The sequence below is a fragment of the Hemisphaericaspora subhashii genome, assembly GCF_019202705.1.
Source record: "Hemisphaericaspora subhashii strain CBS 10753 chromosome Unknown scaffold18, whole genome shotgun sequence".
In the NCBI taxonomy this organism is placed as follows: domain Eukaryota; kingdom Fungi; phylum Ascomycota; class Pichiomycetes; order Serinales; family Debaryomycetaceae; genus Hemisphaericaspora; species Hemisphaericaspora subhashii.
The window spans coordinates 41,345-60,574 of NW_026057280.1; the positions used below are offsets into that span (position 1 = coordinate 41,345).

General features: G+C 33.4%; 7 protein-coding genes across 7 annotated transcripts; 4 read left to right on the forward strand and 3 right to left on the reverse strand. All coding sequences in view use genetic code 12, as the record gives it.

Moving 5' to 3' along the window:
* Positions 1-515: 515 nt before the first annotated feature.
* Positions 516-1,733, forward strand: J8A68_002650 (asparaginase; the record flags this gene model as incomplete). Its single annotated transcript, XM_049406423.1, has 1 exon — positions 516-1,733. The coding sequence occupies one exon, from the start codon at positions 516-518 to the stop codon at positions 1,731-1,733; it is 1,218 nt and encodes a 405-aa protein (XP_049264022.1).
* Positions 1,734-2,095: 362 nt separating this feature from the next.
* On the reverse strand, positions 2,096-4,192 carry FAA4 (long-chain fatty acid-CoA ligase; the record flags this gene model as incomplete). Its single annotated transcript, XM_049406424.1, has 1 exon — positions 2,096-4,192. One exon carries the CDS (start codon positions 4,190-4,192, stop codon positions 2,096-2,098), a length of 2,097 nt encoding a protein of 698 aa, XP_049264023.1.
* A 2,568-nt stretch (positions 4,193-6,760) lies between these two features.
* INO1 (inositol-3-phosphate synthase) lies at positions 6,761-8,326 on the reverse strand (the record flags this gene model as incomplete). Its single annotated transcript, XM_049406425.1, has 1 exon — positions 6,761-8,326. The coding sequence occupies one exon, from the start codon at positions 8,324-8,326 to the stop codon at positions 6,761-6,763; it is 1,566 nt and encodes a 521-aa protein (XP_049264024.1).
* A 4,584-nt stretch (positions 8,327-12,910) lies between these two features.
* CHT3 (Cht3p) lies at positions 12,911-14,530 on the forward strand (the record flags this gene model as incomplete). Its single annotated transcript, XM_049406426.1, has 1 exon — positions 12,911-14,530. The coding sequence occupies one exon, from the start codon at positions 12,911-12,913 to the stop codon at positions 14,528-14,530; it is 1,620 nt and encodes a 539-aa protein (XP_049264025.1).
* Positions 14,531-14,713: 183 nt separating this feature from the next.
* On the reverse strand, positions 14,714-15,496 carry J8A68_002654 (uncharacterized protein; the record flags this gene model as incomplete). The annotated part of the gene is made up of 1 exon (XM_049406427.1): positions 14,714-15,496. One exon carries the CDS (start codon positions 15,494-15,496, stop codon positions 14,714-14,716), a length of 783 nt encoding a protein of 260 aa, XP_049264026.1.
* Positions 15,497-15,772: 276 nt separating this feature from the next.
* On the forward strand, positions 15,773-16,252 carry J8A68_002655 (uncharacterized protein; the record flags this gene model as incomplete). The annotated part of the gene is made up of 1 exon (XM_049406428.1): positions 15,773-16,252. The coding sequence occupies one exon, from the start codon at positions 15,773-15,775 to the stop codon at positions 16,250-16,252; it is 480 nt and encodes a 159-aa protein (XP_049264027.1).
* Positions 16,253-16,684: 432 nt separating this feature from the next.
* Positions 16,685-18,847, forward strand: J8A68_002656 (uncharacterized protein; the record flags this gene model as incomplete). The annotated part of the gene is made up of 1 exon (XM_049406430.1): positions 16,685-18,847. The coding sequence occupies one exon, from the start codon at positions 16,685-16,687 to the stop codon at positions 18,845-18,847; it is 2,163 nt and encodes a 720-aa protein (XP_049264028.1).
* Between the last annotated feature and the right edge of the window lie 383 nt (positions 18,848-19,230).

Consider the following 19,230-nt stretch of genomic DNA (forward strand, 5'->3'; position numbering starts at 1 on the left):
TATAATCATTCTTATAATAGATCTTTTGATAATAAACATTTAAAGAATTAATAAATAAGGTGTTTTGTATAAAATTGATAGAATAAATACAACATTAAGATTTTTTATATCATATTTCTTATGGGTTACAAAGTAAAATAAAATCTCCCCTCCTCTTCCTCACCCCTCCCCCACAAAATCTTAAAAAAATCCTAATTTATAAAAAGAATGCCACTCATATTGTGTAATTCAAATCTCTGACTTGAATCAGAAGTGTTAAATATAGGAGTAGAATGGTAGTTCTCATACTATTCAATATATACAAGGCTTAAAGATGAAATTCATTGCCTAATGGTTTATACAATACTGTATTGTTTGTAAGTAAGATGCCGTATAAAATTATTTTTTAACCGTTTTAAGATTTATTTTTGATGAAGATGATCTTCGCGAATTTATTTATTTATAAATACTCCTTCAATTAATATTCTATTCTCTTTCTTCTACTCTCCTTCTCAAATAACACTACTCCAGTCAATATGACCAATTCAGAACCAGTCCACTCGGTATTATCTGTCACAGCAATCAGTGCCACCCCATTATCCCCTATCACCGAATCACAAAGTTTCACATCAATCGTCGATATCGAAAGTGATGCCCTGAACCTCGACCACCCCTCATTTAAACTTCGTTATAACCGTTCAAACTCAATCTCATCCAATTTATCCGACTACGAAACTCCCACCGGTTTACCCACCATCAAAGTCCTAGGCACAGGAGGAACCATCGCTTCCAAAGGTTTAACATCCCATCAAACAGCAGGATATGAAGTCGACCTCACAATCGAAGAATTAATAAACGCAATCCCGGACTTATCCACCACATGTCAACTCGAATATGAACAAGTGATGAACATCGATTCCAAAGAAATAACCCACACCGAAATCCTCACCCTCTATCAAAAGATCCAACTCGACTTACTCAAATATGATGGGATTGTCATCACTCATGGAACCGATACTATGGAAGAAACGGCTTTCTTCATCCAATCCACAATCAATACCAAAAAACCAATCGTCTTCTGTGGATCAATGCGCCCCTCCACGGCAATCTCATCCGATGGACCCATGAATCTCTATCAAGCCATCGTGATCGCGGCTCATCGCCAATCGAAAAACCGAGGCGTCTTGATCGCGTTGAATGATAGAATCGGAAGTGGGTTCTATATAACGAAATCAAATGCCAATAGTTTGGACACCTTCAAATCAATCGGTCAGGGATATATTGGGAATTTCATCAATAATGAAATTCGGTATTTCTTCCCCGCGGCAAAACCTCAAGGTTTGACTTATTTCCATATTTCCCCTAATCCCCAATTCCCCGAAATACCCATCCTCTATGCCCATCAGGGATTCAATAACAATCTCATCAAAGTCTCCATCGAGAGCTTAGGCGCCCAGGGACTCGTGCTTGCTACCATGGGAGCTGGATCTATGTCAGAAAAAACCAACCAATATCTCGCCGATCTAAACCTTCCACCGAACTTCCCCATTGTGTATAGTAAACGGTCTATGGACGGTATGGTCCCCATTGGTGCATTACCAAAAGTGAAAGCCAAGAATGGAGAGGTTGGGGTTTTGAAGAATGCGATTGCGGGAGGATATTTGAATCCTCAGAAGTGTAGGTTGTTGTTACAATTGTGTTTGAATGAAGGGTACGGGTTGGATGAGATAAAGAGGGTGTTTAAGGGGGTGTAGATATGAAGGATCAACCTCTGTCGAAGGCGGAGGCATTATCCCTACAGATATCAATCCAGAAAACATTAGAGTATGTATGTAGATATTAATGAATTGTTGTCTTAAAACGTTAAACAAATGCGTAGCATTCTTGCGATACCAATTCAGATAACAATCTTATAATCTGAATTCGGCAGATATTTGTATGTAGATATTACTAAATTTAACTTATAACATTAAAAACAAAAAAATAATATAACCTATAAAACTAAACAAATTATGTTCACCCCTATAGAGTAAACTAATCAAGAAGTAGAAAACAAAACAAAACACAAACATCATCTTCGACAAATTTTTTTCATCTAATCTTTCTAAAAATCCACCTAAGAAGAAGAACCATAAGCAGCATCAATTTGTTCTTTATTATGAGCTAAAATCTTTTTACGTTGTAATTTTTGAGCACTTGTAACAAAACCATTTTGTGGAGTCCATTCTTCATCTGATAAAACCACATTTTGTAATAATTCAATACCTCTTAATCCTTGACGTTTACCAGTACTAATCAAAGAATTATTAACCATGGCGACAACTTTTTTATCATGACATAATTCAGCTAAAGATTTTGATTCAACTTCTTCTTTAGTATATATTTTTTCTTCCACAATAAAAGTTTTTAAATTATTTTCAATTGGTAATACAATACCAATTGGTTTAACTTTAGTTTCATCAGCATAAACACAAATATTAAGAACCAATGGAGATGATCTATATACTGATTCTAATTTTTCCAAAGCAATATATTCACCATTCAAAGTCTTAACTAAATTCTTTTTACGATCAATAATCTTTAATCCCCCATTTTCGGTCCATTCACCAATATCACCAGTTCTAAACCAACCATCTTCAGTAAAAGCTTCCGAGGTTTCCAGTTCATTCTTGAAATATTCCTTGGTTATACAATCCCCTTTTAATAAAATTTCACCTTGATTATTCTTGGCATAATATCCAGCGTCAGCAACATCGATTAATTTACAAGTAATTGCTCCAGTTAATGTACCTAAATATCCATAATCAAAATGTTCCATTTCAACAACAGTAGCATTAGCACAAGTTTCAGTCAAACCATAACCCAACAACATTGGAGCAATTAAAGTACTTATGAAAACTTGAGCATCTGTAGAAATTGGGGACCCCCCATTTAAGATAATTCTTAAATGACCACCAGTAGCTTGTTTAACTTTTTTGAAAACAGCATCAAACATCCCCGCACCCGGGATATGATAATGTTTAAATGCATTCTTAGCTCTAAATGCTCCCCAGAAAATCTTTTGTTGAATTGGAGATGCAGCTTTAACTTTAGTTAAAACCCCTTTTCTAACTGATTCCCAAACTGCCGCAACACCAACCATGACAGTTGGTTTAAATTCAACTAAATCAGCTTTACAATTCTTACAACTTGCATCAGTTAAAGTTTTAACATTTGCATAACCTAAAGGAACCCCCCACCAAATTGCCATACATTCAAATAACATTTCGAAAATATGGGCTAATGGTAAGAAAGCAATTACTCGATCATTATTTTTAACTAACCATCTACCAGCGACTTCAGATAATCCACCACATGCAGCTAATAAATTACGATTAGTTAATACAACCCCCTTTGGATCACCAGTAGAACCAGAAGTATACATAATACAACATAAATCATCAGCTTGAGGATAATGTAATTCAACTTTAGAATCTTCACCCATGGCAATAACTTCATCATAAGAAATGAATTGAATATCTGGTCTTAATTCTTGAATTTTTTCTTTGGCATTTTTAGCTTGTTCATATAATTTCCCCCCATGTCTCTTGTCATTTGGATCAATTGCTTCTGTATGAATGATATATTTAACAGAAGGACATTTTGTTAATGGTTTAATTAATGCGGATAATAATTGATTTTCAGTAAAGATTGCATCTGATTCAGTTTGAGCTAAAGAATGAGTTAAACCACGTTCACCTAATGTGTCATAAGCAGTAACAATTGGAATATTTTGAAATAATGAAGCTAAAAAGGATTGCATCCATTTATGAGAAGTTCCAGCAAAAATCATCAATTTAGATTCTTGATTTGGTTTTAATCCCAATTCAATTAACCCTTTGGAATAAGTTTTGATAATCTTCATTAATTCAGGATATTTGATTGATTTATATGGAGACATTTCATAATAAATCCATTCTTTATCAACTTCTTTTGGTTCACCATCAATGATTTTGGTAACTTTTTTATTTTCAGTATGAATTTCAACTAAATCACGATAACAAAAAGCATCAGCATTACCATTTCTTTCAAAACATTCATCAATGAATTCAGCCATTGTGTTTGCTTTGGAATCATTTGGTCTTGTAACTGGACCATCTTTTTGAGCAAGTTTTCTTCTTGGTGCTGTTTCACCTGGTTTTGCTTCACCAACTGCAACTGTTAATGGTGCCATCGTAGTTTGATTAGTCTGTAGTTTATGGTTATTAGTTTTTTGCAACAACAATTGATTCTTTTTCTGACAGTCAATTAATTGATTTAGGCAAGACAGACAGACAAAAGTTGGAAATATAAAAAGAAGGAGAAATTATAAAAAATTGTTACTTTGATTTTTTTAGGAGGGAAAATATCAAACATTTATATAGAAAAAACTGTAAAACCAACAACTTTGCATAAAAAAAAAAGAAAGAAAAGCTTAAATTGTTGAGAAACATAAAAAATAAGAATACATACATATGTAACTCTAAAAAAATAAGTCTAATAATTTGTATTGGATTTCCTAATTAGGAAGCACCATAATGTACACCCTTACAACCGCCACTGTTTTCACAGTTGTCTACGGAATGTTATCCCAATTGATATAGTAGATACGATCTGCACCTGCTGCTACCAAACCATGCTAAGAAAAATATTAAACCATTTTTCTAACCCACTTCTCTCATTCCAGAGTAACAACAACATTCCCGCAGCATCCCTCGAATCATTCCCCCCACCCCACTCCCCCCTAAAATAAAATAAATTTTCTAAATCATAAAACACCGATATCTTACGATTGGACCCAAATTGAATACTTCCTATTTCAGATAAAAGGTTTCAACTGCTGCAAGCTATTAATTAATTTCATGTACATGTACATGTAACTACCACATCTTAAACAAAAACAGCCGTATGAAACTTGTAATAAAATTGCAATATGTTTGACACTATTTTTTTTTTCTGGGATCGGTATTAATTTACCAATATTAATTTGCATTGTATTGTATTGTACGGCTTAGAAAAGTTTACCGAGGTAATTAGGTACCAATTGGCGTTAATCCCGAGGCATAATTAAGATTTAGAGATTTAGAGATTATTTTCATTTGCAAATTACTTTCTTTTAATGAGATTAAGATGGTCATTCAAATATTCTAATCAAACAAGGAGTTACAAGAGAGATTAAGTAAATCTACAGTAACTTATTGATGTTGCAAACCATTTAGAAAAAAAAAAGTCTTGATTAAAAAAATAAAAATAAAACTTTAATTTAAAAAAAAAATTAAGAATCGTCAAAGATTTTGATTTTTAATAATATGGCGGTTTAATAAATGTCGAAATATTCAAATCATCTTTTTAACAACAATAAAACAGATATTAAGTAAATTATTAATGAATTACAATTGAATTGTATAAATAAACATTAACAATTAAATAACTGTATTAAGGGTTTTTCTAATTGAATTAATTATTTTATAATCTAAAAGATCATCATCATTCCATGCATATCTAAAAATGGTAGAACAATCAATGGTAAATCATATGGTGGCAAATAAAGTATCACATGACCCTGTCTTTACATAGTTAAATAATACCCAACAAAAATCTAAAATTCTAAAACCCGAAACTTACATAACGTAATTAAATAATAAATTAGGTTGCAATTAAAATATACACATGCCATTCGATCTCATAGAATCAAAGATATCACTCAGTTTTCGAAATGGTTAAAAGGCATTGAAAATGAAATTATGAGCATTTTTTACAGTTTTCTTTAAAGGTGAAAGTTTCATGATTTGGTTTTTTTTTTGGCTGTTTGTATGGTTCTGTAAGATACAGTATCTCACCTTACAAATTTACGAAACATATCACATTATGCACGACTATGTAATGTAATATGTATCGACTAATCAAAATTATTACGTCAATATGTATTTCCAATCCCTCCATTTTCAATGTTTACATTTCCCGCCGTAAACGAATCAATCTTTGCCCCTGTCCCCTCCATCCATCCAGACTTATATTATGTAGAATTCACTTTCTCACTTTCTTCTATGTGTTTTTAGTTTTCGCCTTTTTACCAAGAAAATTATAAGTTGCAAAAAAATACAAAAGTATTAATAGCCCTGAAATCTTCTCCGTATTTTCACATAAACTTTAAAACCTTCTCCCTTTTTTCTTTACTTTCTATTTTCTTCCTTTTTCTTTTCTCTTTCTGCTTTTTGCAAAAGGTTGGGTTATCAATTATTCTAGAACAACCTATTTTATTACAAAATCAGATTAAAATCTCTTGATCTTTATATTTTTGCGATTAGCAACCATTACAAATGCCTTTAGCCACCGTATGACCAAGTTACCACGACGAATTAATACCATACAGTGATCTTTAGCTTCACTCCGCATCTGAGATTGTATAATAGAAACAATTCAAGAGAGAAAACTTCTAGTCATGTTTTATCAGTAAAAGCTTAGAAAACTTTATTCTTACTCTCGCATCTTGCAGATGGTTGCAAAGATGGTTTATGATTTAGATATTTATGATTCTACATTCTATAATCTAATACGGAAATTTGCGTGGGGTAATTAATCTTTCTAATCTACATCCATTAAAGTTATCACGACAAATCAATTGTACAATTGTCTACAAAGTATCTTATGACTATTATTATTATTTTATTATCATTAAATATTAAAGCAAAATATTTTATATACTTTATTTAAAGCCAGATGCGCTGCATCTTTATTACAAACTATTAACCCCCCAGAAATCTTAAACTAATAATCTTTCTTCAAATCTTAATTCATTATTAATTGGTAATCCAACTAATAATCTCAACAAGTTTTCTAAAGCTTGTCTTTGTTTATTTAAACCATTAATTGGCTTGAATCCTGGTCTGGATAATGGAGCCTTTAACCAATAACTCAATAAAGTTAAAACACTATAGAAATCATGGTATTTTTCTTCACCAACCTTTCTATATTGAACTCTTTCTAAGAATTCAGCAACAATAACTAAATCAAGAATTAATGGAGTAGCTAAAAGGGAATCTTCACAAACATTGTGGATAGAAATTTTGTTGTGACCACCCAACATTAATTCACTGTAATATTCATCCATAGCGACCTTGGAATCACCAACAGCTGGTAAATATTTAATAACAATACAATGATCAACATGATCACCGGATTCTTTATTATATAAGATTTCATTAGATTCAATCATATCATCAACAACAGATTGTTTGGAAATTTCCTTGGATCTGAATTGCTTTGGTGCAGATAAGTTGTAACCATCATTGTTACCTAAATGGTTATAAGAAGCAATACTTAATGGTTTAATACCAGCATCAACTAAAAATTGAGCTAAAACAGATTTCAATTTAGTTTGACCTGATTTGAAATCATCACCACCAATAAAAGAACCATACTTTTCAGCTAATTCAATAACACCTGGAACAAAGGTATTTTGTGGAGAACCATTAATATATGGAATCTTTTCTAAAATAGCAGCAACGGCGAAAATAGTAGATGGAGCAATTTCTTCATGAGAACTCTTAATAGAAGCAATCAAATTGTCAGCAGTATCATTAACATTAGTTAAAACATCAGCATATCTTTCAGTATTAGCAGTCCATAAGATAATAATCTTATCTAATTGATTCTTTTCTTTGAAATCTCTAATATCTTTTCTAACTTTTTCAACATCAGCCCATTTATCACCAGTGTTAATTTCACCACTAGCAGTCTTGTTAAAAACATTATCAGCACGTTCTTTTTGATTCAAAGCAATGAAATCTGGATAATAAATAGATTCCATTGGTTTCTTTTCTTGTAAGTATGGATATAATTGTTTTTGTAAATCAACATCTAAAACTTGTGCTCTCTTCATGGCTTGGTCTAAAGTTAAACCAGAAATATCCCAACCATCAACAATTAAATCATTTGGATTAACAAATGGAACAATAGAATTGAATGGAGCATAAACATCATTACCAGTTTCTTTATCAATACCTAATTTAATAGTGGAAGATTGAGTAACAGATCCATAATAATTTGGCTTAACAACACCTTCCTTGTTTTCAAAAGAAATGTTGTGTTTGTTAGCTAAAATAGAACCACAAAGAGTAGTACCATTGTTACCACCAATACCAACTAATAATAAACCAACTTTTGGAACGGTTAAATCTAATTTAAATTCATATTCTTCAGCAGTTGGAGTGACGTGTAATTTACCTTCAGCATCTTTTTCAACAACAGAGTTTTCATAAGTGAATTTAGTGTATAAATGGTCGTCCTTAGTGACGGTCTTGTTAGATCTAAAGTCGATTGATGACATGATTTCGAATTGAATGGTCTATAGAGGAAAAGAAGAAAAGAAAGGAAAGAGAAGATTTAAAAATTTTCAGCAAAAGAAGAAAAAGGGAATCATGGGATTATTTATACTCCCAGAAATCTTAAAAAAAATAGGGGTCTGTGTTTCTATGTGTATTAAAGAAAATTTTGTCTGAGGGATTATTTATTATTTAAAAAATTCACAAATCGACATAACTTCGCCGGATTTTGTTGGGATTCTCAATTAAACTGTAAAAAAATGTGGATTCATAACCTATAACCTGTAAATCTCGCCGAAATTTCGGCGGATTGGGAAAAAATAATTCTGGATTCTCAAGTTTCACGTGTCAGTTATTTTTTTCTCTCATTGTTCTACTCGTCTTTTTATTGGACAACATTAAATAACAATAGGAGCTGTTTTATTTTTACCAATAAAGAAGTCAATTCCTGCGGAAGGTCTATTTTATGTCTTTTTCTAATTTTAGACTAAGATCGTCAATCTAAGACACAAAGTTGATCAAGTAAATTCATAGACCTATTTCGTCAAAGTAACATTCAGTACATGTGGTTTACGTGTTTAAATCCTTGAAAACTTTAAATTGAGAAATTAAGATTCGCTTTTTTCTTTGGACCACATTTACGTATTCTCAGAACATACATAATGACGTAATTTCTTTCAACAATAATAATATCTTGGAATCTAGTAAATTGGTCCAAACACCCACACCCCTTTTTGACAATGAGTTTATTGTCAAGTTTGTTTGATTTTCATGTAGACGGATGTTCGTGTCAATACGTCATTTAGCATAGTTGCAATTTGTTTCCTAGCTTAATTATCCCGAATAATTCCCCCCGACAAGTCATAACACTACCAGGATATAGTTTTCTATTATGAAAAGTATACTTCCAAACGTAGAAGCTACGTTGAGATTGTTGATTAATTGACGTTGGACCATGTAATCATGATATCACAACTATGTAACCCCAATTAAATGACCATGGGAAGTATGATTGGATACATTTTCTGTTCTATATCGGAAAAGGATCTCAGAGATAAGATCCGATACCACAGAAGTTACGTGATTGTTTTTTTTTACTCTTACTGTACTCCATCATGAGAGTGATTGGGCAGATCTATTATCTGCAGGAATTCTCCACATAATTTTAGATTATCTGTCATTTTATGATCTAAAATGTTACATCATAATCAAATAGTGGTCATCAGGGATGTTCTATTTTTTGGACATTACTCCTTAAAATATAGATTCTTATGTATGTAATTTATCTTGCCTGATGACGCTCTTTAAATTGATTTCTTGTCCTAAGAATTTTTACAATTTTATAATTTTCTTATTTGTCTTGGTTGAAAAAAAAATTGGCAACAGTTCTAGAAGAAAACTAAAAAATACTTTTATTGCTGCAAATTTATCAAAAATTGACATCACCTTAATCCACAAGAGTGTAAGTTATATAAAGAGAAACAAGATATCATCATTCAAAAATATCGAGTTGCAAAGTACTGCAAACTTCGTATGTGTAATCCAAATAAGAAGGAATTCTTGTCCCATCTCTGGCAATTGTAGAAGCCTCCTTTCAGTCGGGTTCGTTGTGTGAAGAGGAAAATGTACTATCTTGATTAAACAATGTGAATATCTGTTTAGTGTTGACTTAAAGTTCCGCAAGAAGTAGAAAAATCTCAGGGAGGATACATGGTTATAAGTTAATTATAAACAATTGAATCAAGAGCTTCCTAATTGCTACAGGAAAAATAAACATTCGTGACCAGAAGAAGAGCTATCCATCTAAACACCAAGGCTGCCTTTCTTTCCTACTGTTCAGAATGTCCTAAATAATACTGATAGCAATGCACCCATTCACAAGACCACAAATTATGAGTTCTAAGCAAGTCGCTACTTCTGGGAATGGCTTGAATTTGACTCTTTCCAACCCTTTAGGAACGATAACTGCCAACATGAAATCAGTAAGTATATGTTGGCAGATATCCTTAGCAAAGGCTTGGAAAGAGTTAAATTCAAACAATTCCCAAGAAGGCTCAACGTCCAACAATCTGACCACAGTTACCAGCACCACTTCAAAGCAGTTCTCTCTTGATACTCTAACAATACACTATTTAAATAGACGATGTTTTTTTAAACTAAATTACCAATTTTCTATCCCAAATATAGACATATTCTAGAAAGAACCTTATGAATTATTTTAAAAACCTTCATTAAAACACTAACCTTATCCCAAAACTTTGTTTGTCTCAAAAAAAAATAAGACTAAATCAAGGTTCATGACAATAAGCTTGTAGTTTAATTCTTCGATACATTAAAATCTTCAATCACTGATGGAATGTGGGAATTGTTCGATATGCAAAGAACACTCCTCAGAAGGTTTTGTAATGCCATGCAATAGACTGAGCAACACAACACACAAAGCGAGAATGCTGGTGCATAGAAACAATTCAATCTATCCATGAATCCATTGTTAATAGCGCAAGCAGCACAATTACGAGAACAATAGTGCTAAAACAAATGGATTGTTTCATATTTTTGTGTCTAAGCCACTTGTTTTAGATCTGACACAAAGAACCCTTGCTGGTTAATTATTATTTTTTTGTTGTGTGAAGTGGCTGGCATGTTTGTTGGTTTGGCAATCTGGGGTCTACTCATTAGTGGAGATGAGTGTAATAATAGAGGCATTGATCCCTCATTATTAATTGATAATCGCTTCTTCGACGATAATATTAATTACATCATTGTTACTTATGGTGGTTGCAAGTTTCTGATATTTTAGCCGATTGCTTGCGTAGAGAGGCTTTATTGTGAAGAGAAACTCTACACCAGATTTGCATTTCTCAGGCTTGCTGCCTGAGGTCTGTTTACCTTTGCGAACATTAATACACAGTTTTCGTACTCCTTTAGATAGAAGTTCACCTCTTCTCATTAATATCTTGCGATGTATGACTTCATCTCAATCAGAATCAGACTGGTTTGTAATACTCACCTTCCGTTTTCTCGAACAAATTTTCTCGTCATATTCTATTCTTGGTCAATCATGATGCGACGAGTAGTCTCTGTTAGCCCATTAATTATATAATCAATCTCATTTTGTATATCTAAATTACGCTGTTTAGATTTCATGACGTTTTCCTGCGTTTGCCTGCAATGCCTCAAAATTTCTGATACCTTTGGATTATTTTCTACAACATTTTCAACTAAATTCCACATTCTGGAACGGAGTAACTATGCATACATCATGCGATTGACATAAGGCAATCTTGCATAGAATAATTAGAGGATTGCAAAATGCCTATGCGATTGTGGCAGCCATTATGGTCAAAGAAAAAAAAACGCTGGCTCTACAAATCAACAATTAAAATTATTTTTTTAGAAAGGCTGGCATCAGAAAAAATACGAAAATATTTTTTTATTTTTTATTTCACTCACCAGACACTAGTTGCCAAAAAAAATAAGAAATAATAATAAACTCAAGATCTCTCCAGTTGTCCATTTGAAGGAGGAGACGAAGATTGTAAATAAATGACTATGAAGTTCGGAAAGAAGGTTATTCGGCATTCCATAGATCACGTTTCCCGACAGAAATGAACCCATTTTCATAAAATTATTCCCATTTAACTCTCCACAGATTCAGAAACCTAGACCAATATGGATAGAAATCCGAAATTACCATCAGGTTACAATTCACTTTCAACGTTGAATGCCACGGGCTGCTAACCACCGTCATGCACGTGAATGTATATGTCACTTATGCTGATCCACAAATTAGAAAAGTAAGCTTTTTGCTGGCTGTGGGGGCTAGTAAAAATGTCATGTAAATGAGCATTTTAAGAAAAAGCTTTTTTTTTTTCAACGTTGTTTTTTTCTCTTAATTTTCTATTTTCTTAGAACTTAAAAGTCTATTTTTTTAATTAGATGTCACAATTGCCTTTAAAGTTTAGATACAAATAAGAGAAGATCAGACCATATTTCTAATTTTTCCAATTAAGCTTTGTTCTGAATCGTATGTTTCCTTCGTTATGGAACGTTTAAGTGATTTGAAAGGAGGTTGAAAGTTAATTGAACGAATAGATCTTATTTTTTTTTGGTCACAAATATTTTTTGTTGCAAATTTCTAAAAAATATGTTTACTGCATGTACTCTTATGCATGATGCCGAAAAAAATATTTCTAAAAAATAATATTTATTCAAATTCATCAAATCAGATGTTCCATTCTCTCCATAGCCCATGCCAGTATCGCCCCCTTTGAAGGTGTATATATAAATGCCAATTCCCCCCCAGAAAGATCCAAGAAATATTGGGTCATCATCATATAACCTACAAGAAATCTATACTAGATTTAATTCCCGCCTTGGTTTAACAAGAAAAAATTACTGCAAATTCTTGTCAACTGTCATTTACTTTTTGACATAATCCGATTATTTAAACCTTAGACCACTTCACTTTGTCAGAAACTTGATTAGTATATATTTGACAATTGATTCTTCCCAAAGTTCATAATTTTTGCAATTTCAAAATCCTTTTTTAAGAATTTATCCAATTTCCAATTTTCAATATTCCAAACATGTTGAATTCCTTATTATTATACCTAACTCTTTTGATTCCAGTTTTCACTTTCGATCCAACCAGCAATTCAAATGTAGCTGTTTACTGGGGACAGAATTCAGGTTCTACTGGACAACAAAGGTTGTCATACTACTGTGATTCTGATTCCATTGATATTGTTATACTTTCGTTCATGAATATACTTCCAAATCCAATAAATTTTAATTTTGCTAATGCTTGTGAAGGTACTTATGTCGTAAATGAATACAACACCGGTGGAATGTTACAATGTCAAAATATTGCCGACGATATAAAATATTGTCAATCACAAGGTAAATTGATTTTGCTTTCTTTAGGTGGTGCTGCTGGTGCCTATACTTTAGCTGATGATGCTGCCGGTGTCCAATTTGCTAATGCATTATGGGACTTGGTTGGTAATAGTAATAACTTACCTACAAATCAACGTCCATTTTTTGATGCAGTTGTGGATGGGTTCGATTTCGATATTGAAGATAATAACCCAACCGGTTGGACCGCCGTAGCAAATACTTTAAGAGAACTCTTTGCCCAAGATGATTCCAAAACATACTATCTCGGTGCCGCACCACAATGTCCATATCCAGATGCCAGTGTTGGTCCTTTATTACAAGAAGCTTTCATTGATTTTGTCTTTATTCAATTCTACAATAATTATTGTAACCTTGGAACAACATCTTTCAATTTTGCAACTGATTGGTTGAATTATGCTGAAAACGTTAGTCCTAACCCCAATGTCAAATTATATGTTGGTGTCCCAGCTGCTGTCGGAGCTGCTCCTGCTGGTGGATATAATCCTCCTGATGTAGTTGCTAAACTTTTAACTTCGGATATTTTAGATAATTATTATTTCGGTGGTATTTCAATGTGGGATGCTTCCTCAGGGTACGCCAACCAATTCTCCAATGGTAATTTCGTTGACAATATGAAGCTTATAGTTGAGAATGCTGTTACTGGACCTAAACCGGAAGTTGAATCACAATCTAGGAGCAGTTCCTCTACTACCAGTTCCTCCAGTGTCAGTTCTAGCAGTTCCTCCAGTAGCAGTTCCTCCAGTAGCAGTTCCTCCAGTAGCAGTTCCACCACTACAACTAGAAGTTCCACCACTACAACTAGTAGTTCCACCACTACAACCAGTAGTTCCACCACTTCAACTAGTAGTTCCCCCACTACAATTAGAAGTTCCTCCACTACAACCAGAAGTTCCACCACCATAACTTCTAGTTCCACCACTTCTACTACTAGCTCATCAACGACTTCCTCCTCCAGCTCAACCCCAACCCCAACCTCCTCATCAACCGCTAGGTCAACATCGCTAACCACTAGGTCAACATCGCCAACCACTAGGTCAACATCGTCAACCACCTCTACTTCAAGTACCCCATCGCTGACTAGCCCATCTTCATCGACAGAATCCACCACCACCAGCTCATCTACTAGTCCAACCACCAGCACAAGATCTAGCACAAGCACAACCTCTCAGGCAGTTTATGTTGAAGAAGTAACTGCAAGCTTTACATCAACAACACTTGTCACAAGATATACTATAGGGACTACAAGATATATCTTGAGTACTATTTACGGGAGACCCACTGGAATCTAAGAGAGGTTTTTGATGATGATCTTTGGTTGATTGATGTTTAGTTCTTTGTTGGTTTTATTTTACAATTCGGTTTATTTTACAATTCGGTTTTATGATTTCTATACTTTATACCCCTGATATAACATAATATTATATAATACAATAAATATATTGGTTACGTACTTTTTATAAATCAATTTCTCTCTAACTCAAAAGACTTGCTCTTAGTTTATCTTTTCCATGAAACATTTTATCTCCAAGTAGATCTTGAATTCTGATACCTGATAATAATTTCCTTGCCAGAGTATTTAAATATAATCCAGAAAAGATACCACCATGATATTTTGTCAAGTCATAAACATCATCAGTGTGATTATATAAAGAAGACACTTGGATATGTATCATAGGGCAATCTGTAGCTTCAAACAGTCTTAAGGCAGCCGTTGTTAATAAGTGAGGGCTAACTATAAACATAAATGTATTCTTTGGGTCATGTCTATGAAAATAAAATATACCTGTCAATTCTTTAATCAAGTTAGGTTTAAGTTTTGATTTCAGATTCTTACATTGAACTAAAACATTGATATCACTCAAATCTGAATTGCTTTCATTAGTAGGAGTTACTCTATTTAAAATTGATTCGTCACCAGGTTTCAGACCAGGAAATAATTCAATTGACTTTTTATGGAAATAACTTAAGTCCCATTTCCCAATTAAATCAACTCCTTCATCTCCCTTACCACCAACTTTAATCATTTCGGTACAATGAAATCCCTTTTCAAGGAATTGCTTAACATATAGTTCATAAATGGTTCCATTAAATACTGTAGATTTTGAATCTAGACCATTTTTGGCAGCATATTCTAGAAATTGCTGTATATTTTGTATCTGCGAAGAAGTTAACGATGAATTATGTCGTACTGTCTGTATAAAGATTCGACCCCAGCGTATTGAGGATGGTATTCTCCGATGAAGTGATAATAGCATAGAATTTTGGCAACAGCTGGTTGATCCAGATGATCTGAATCTCAGACAGACAGACAAAAAAAAAATAATTAATCCGAAACGGACTAAGAAAAGATCTCTCAGTATCATCTGCCATCTGATAAGACAACAATGCATGTTATCTCGCTTATTCTACTCCTTATATGTGCGTTAGTTTCTGCCAACCAACAAGTTAGCTTGTTTATTAAATCAATTGAAGATGAATCAATCCAAGAAATAGGAATACTCGAAGACAAAGGAATCTATCACTATAACCCAATGGTATTGGATCCACAATTAGGATATTGCTTTGGAACTAATGATTTGCCCAACCATGAATGCTTCTCATACACAAAAGGCATCAAGTCATTGAAATCGGTCCAATTCCATGTATTTCTTGACCAAGCATCACAAATTCAACATATTTCCGTGAATTATGATTCTGAAACTAACGATAATGATGGTCCACAAGTGATAATACATCCATTCGAATTAGCACCATCACCTAATTTAAATCCGGAATCCTTAAAGGGTAAGCAAAAGAAAGAATCTCTGGCAGGACAACAAAGAGTTGAAAAAGTCATTCAAAAGAAAATAATCAAAGTCAAAGATGAAAATGGCAATGAAATAGAAAAAGAGATTGAACAAGAAGTAGAGGTAGAAGTTGATGATAGATCATGGATTCAAAAGAATTGGATGTATATTGTTCCTCCATTAATCTTATTCTTAATGTTTAGTAAAGATGAACCAAAGAAGTGAAATCACATGACCAAATGTCGTCTACCTATTGCCAAACGTAAATGTCGTATAGTTAGTTTATAAAATTAATTTTATAAAAATATATGTAATAAATGTCGCTTATAATTTTTAACGAATCAGAGAAATTGAAATGTAATGGACTGCATATAAATGGGATTTGTTAACAAATTTTATACTCCTAGTTGAAGAAAACTAAGCAACAGAAAAACCCAATAGAAAAAAAGCGAAAATTTTGAAAATATAGAAATTGAACTAGTTTAGGATACCAGACTACTTTAACTGTGTGATTGTACTTTGACGAATAAAGGGTTTGTTTTACTTCAAGAGACTTTGAAATTCCCACTTCAATTTTAAGAAGATATATAGAAATTAAGAATAGTTCAATTTAGTTTGAGAAGGAGAAACATACATATAAATATATACACTCTTACAATGCATTCAGTTAGATCACATATATTAAGATCATCTAAACGTTTTATATCCGCATCTGCAAGAAGATTGGCGGATGTCGAGGTCACGGTCGATGGAAGAAAAGTTTCCATTGAAGCAGGAGCTACAATTATTCAAGCAGCTGAATTGGCAGGTGTCACAATTCCTCGTTATTGTTATCATGAAAAATTAGCAGTAGCTGGTAATTGTCGTATGTGTTTAGTTGACGTGGAAAGAATGCCAAAATTAATTGCATCTTGTGCTATGCCTGTCCAACAAGGTATGGTTGTTTACACTAATTCTGAAAGAATTCAAAAAGCCAGGGAAGGTGTTACCGAAATGTTATTGGAAAATCATCCTTTGGATTGTCCTGTTTGTGATCAAGGTGGGGAATGTGATTTACAAGAACAGACTCAAAGATATGGTTCTGACCGTGGTAGATTTAAAGAATTGGTTGGTAAAAGAGCCGTTGAAAACAAGGCCATTGGTCCATTAGTGAAGACTTCTATGAACAGATGTATTCATTGTACTAGATGTGTTAGATTCATGAATGATGTTGCCGGTGCCCCAGAATTCGGTACTGCTGGTAGAGGTAACGATATGCAAATTGGTACTTATATCGAAAGAAATATCAACTCAGAAATGTCAGGTAATATCATCGATTTATGTCCAGTTGGTGCCTTAACCTCTAAACCATATGCATTCAGAGCTAGACCTTGGGAATTGAAGAGAACTGAAACTATTGATGTTATGGATGCTGTCGGTTCTAATATTAGAGTTGACTGTAGAGGTATTGAAGTGATGAGAGTTTTACCAAGATTAAATGATGAAGTCAATGAAGAATGGATCTCTGACAAATCAAGATTTGCCTATGATGGGTTAAAGAACCAACGTTTAACTACCCCATTAGTTAGAAACGGTGACAGATTTGAAACTGCCACTTGGGATGAAGCATTATCCACCATTGCCGCCGCTTACGCTAAGATTAAACCACAAGGTAACGAATTCAAAGCAATTGCTGGTGCTTTAGTAGACGCCGAATCTTTAGTTTCCTTGAAAGATTTAACTAACAAATTAGGTTCCGAAAATGTAACCACCGATGTTAAACAAGCTGTCAATGCCCATGGTTTTGACATCAGATCTAATTATATCTTTAACTCTACCATTGATGGGATTGAAGATGCGGACCAAATCCTTTTGGTTGGTACTAACCCAAGACACGAAGCTGCTGTCTTAAACACCAGAATCAGAAAAGTTTGGTTAAGATCCGACTTGGAAATCGCTTCCGTTGGTCAAGAATTTGACTCCACTTTTGATGTTGAAAAATTAGGTTCTGATGTCAAGGCTTTAGAAGCTGCTCTTAGCGGTAAGGTTGGTCAAAGATTAGCTGGAGCTAAGAAACCATTGATTGTCATTGGTTCAGGTGTTGCTGATTCCCAAGATGCTGAAGCTATTTATAAATTAGTTGGTGATTTTGCTACCAAGAATACCAACTTCAACACTGCTGAATGGAATGGAGTCAACTTATTACATCGCGAAGCTTCTAGAGTTGCGGCTTTAGATATTGGTTTCAACACTTTGACTGAAGACACCACTAAGCCAAAATTCGTCTATTTATTAGGTGCCGATGAAATCAAAAACAAAGATATTCCAAAGGATGCTTTCGTAGTCTATCAAGGTCACCATGGTGACTTGGGTGCTTCTTTTGCTGATGTCATCTTACCAGGTTCCGCATATACTGAAAAATCAGGTACTTATGTAAATACTGAAGGTAGAACACAAGTAACAAGAGCTGCTACTAATCCTCCAGCTGTTGCTCGTGAAGATTGGAAGATTATCAGAGCCTTATCCGAATACATGAATGAAACTTTACCATATGATGATATTGTTGCCGTAAGAACCAGATTAGGTGAAATTGCTCCACATTTGGTAAGACATGATGTTATTGAACCTGTTTCTTCAGAAATCGCCAAGATTGGTTTCACTGAATTAGTGAATAAGAATAAATCAGCCAAGATCTTTGGAGAACCTTTAAAGAATCCAATTGATAACTTCTACTTTACTGATGTTATTTCCAGATCTTCTCCAACAATGGCTAGATGTATTTCTGCCTTCGGTGCTAAGGTCGATAAGATTACTGATGATAAACCAGATATTAACTTTTAAAAGAAGAATCTAATGATCCCCCGATTTTTCTTGTTTTAGTATAATGTTTTTTTTTATCATTCATTTCTTTCATTCTTGCATACATACATTAGTTTAATGTTGTTTCCGTTGTTGGTTTAGGTTTCCCCTATCATCAAATGAACATACAATAAAAAAAGTTACCTTCAACCCCCCGTACAGTATATTTATTCGTTTTGATATGAAAATCTTTTTGGTTTCATATCATACAATCCATAACCACCCCACCCCTTCTTTGTTTATTAGGCATAGTTAGTTTTTATTATTATTATTATTATTTGTTATTTTAGTTTATACGTAATTATTACATTTGTATTTGTTAAATTAGATAGTAATAATTGCAACGTTACATCGAGAAATGCGCA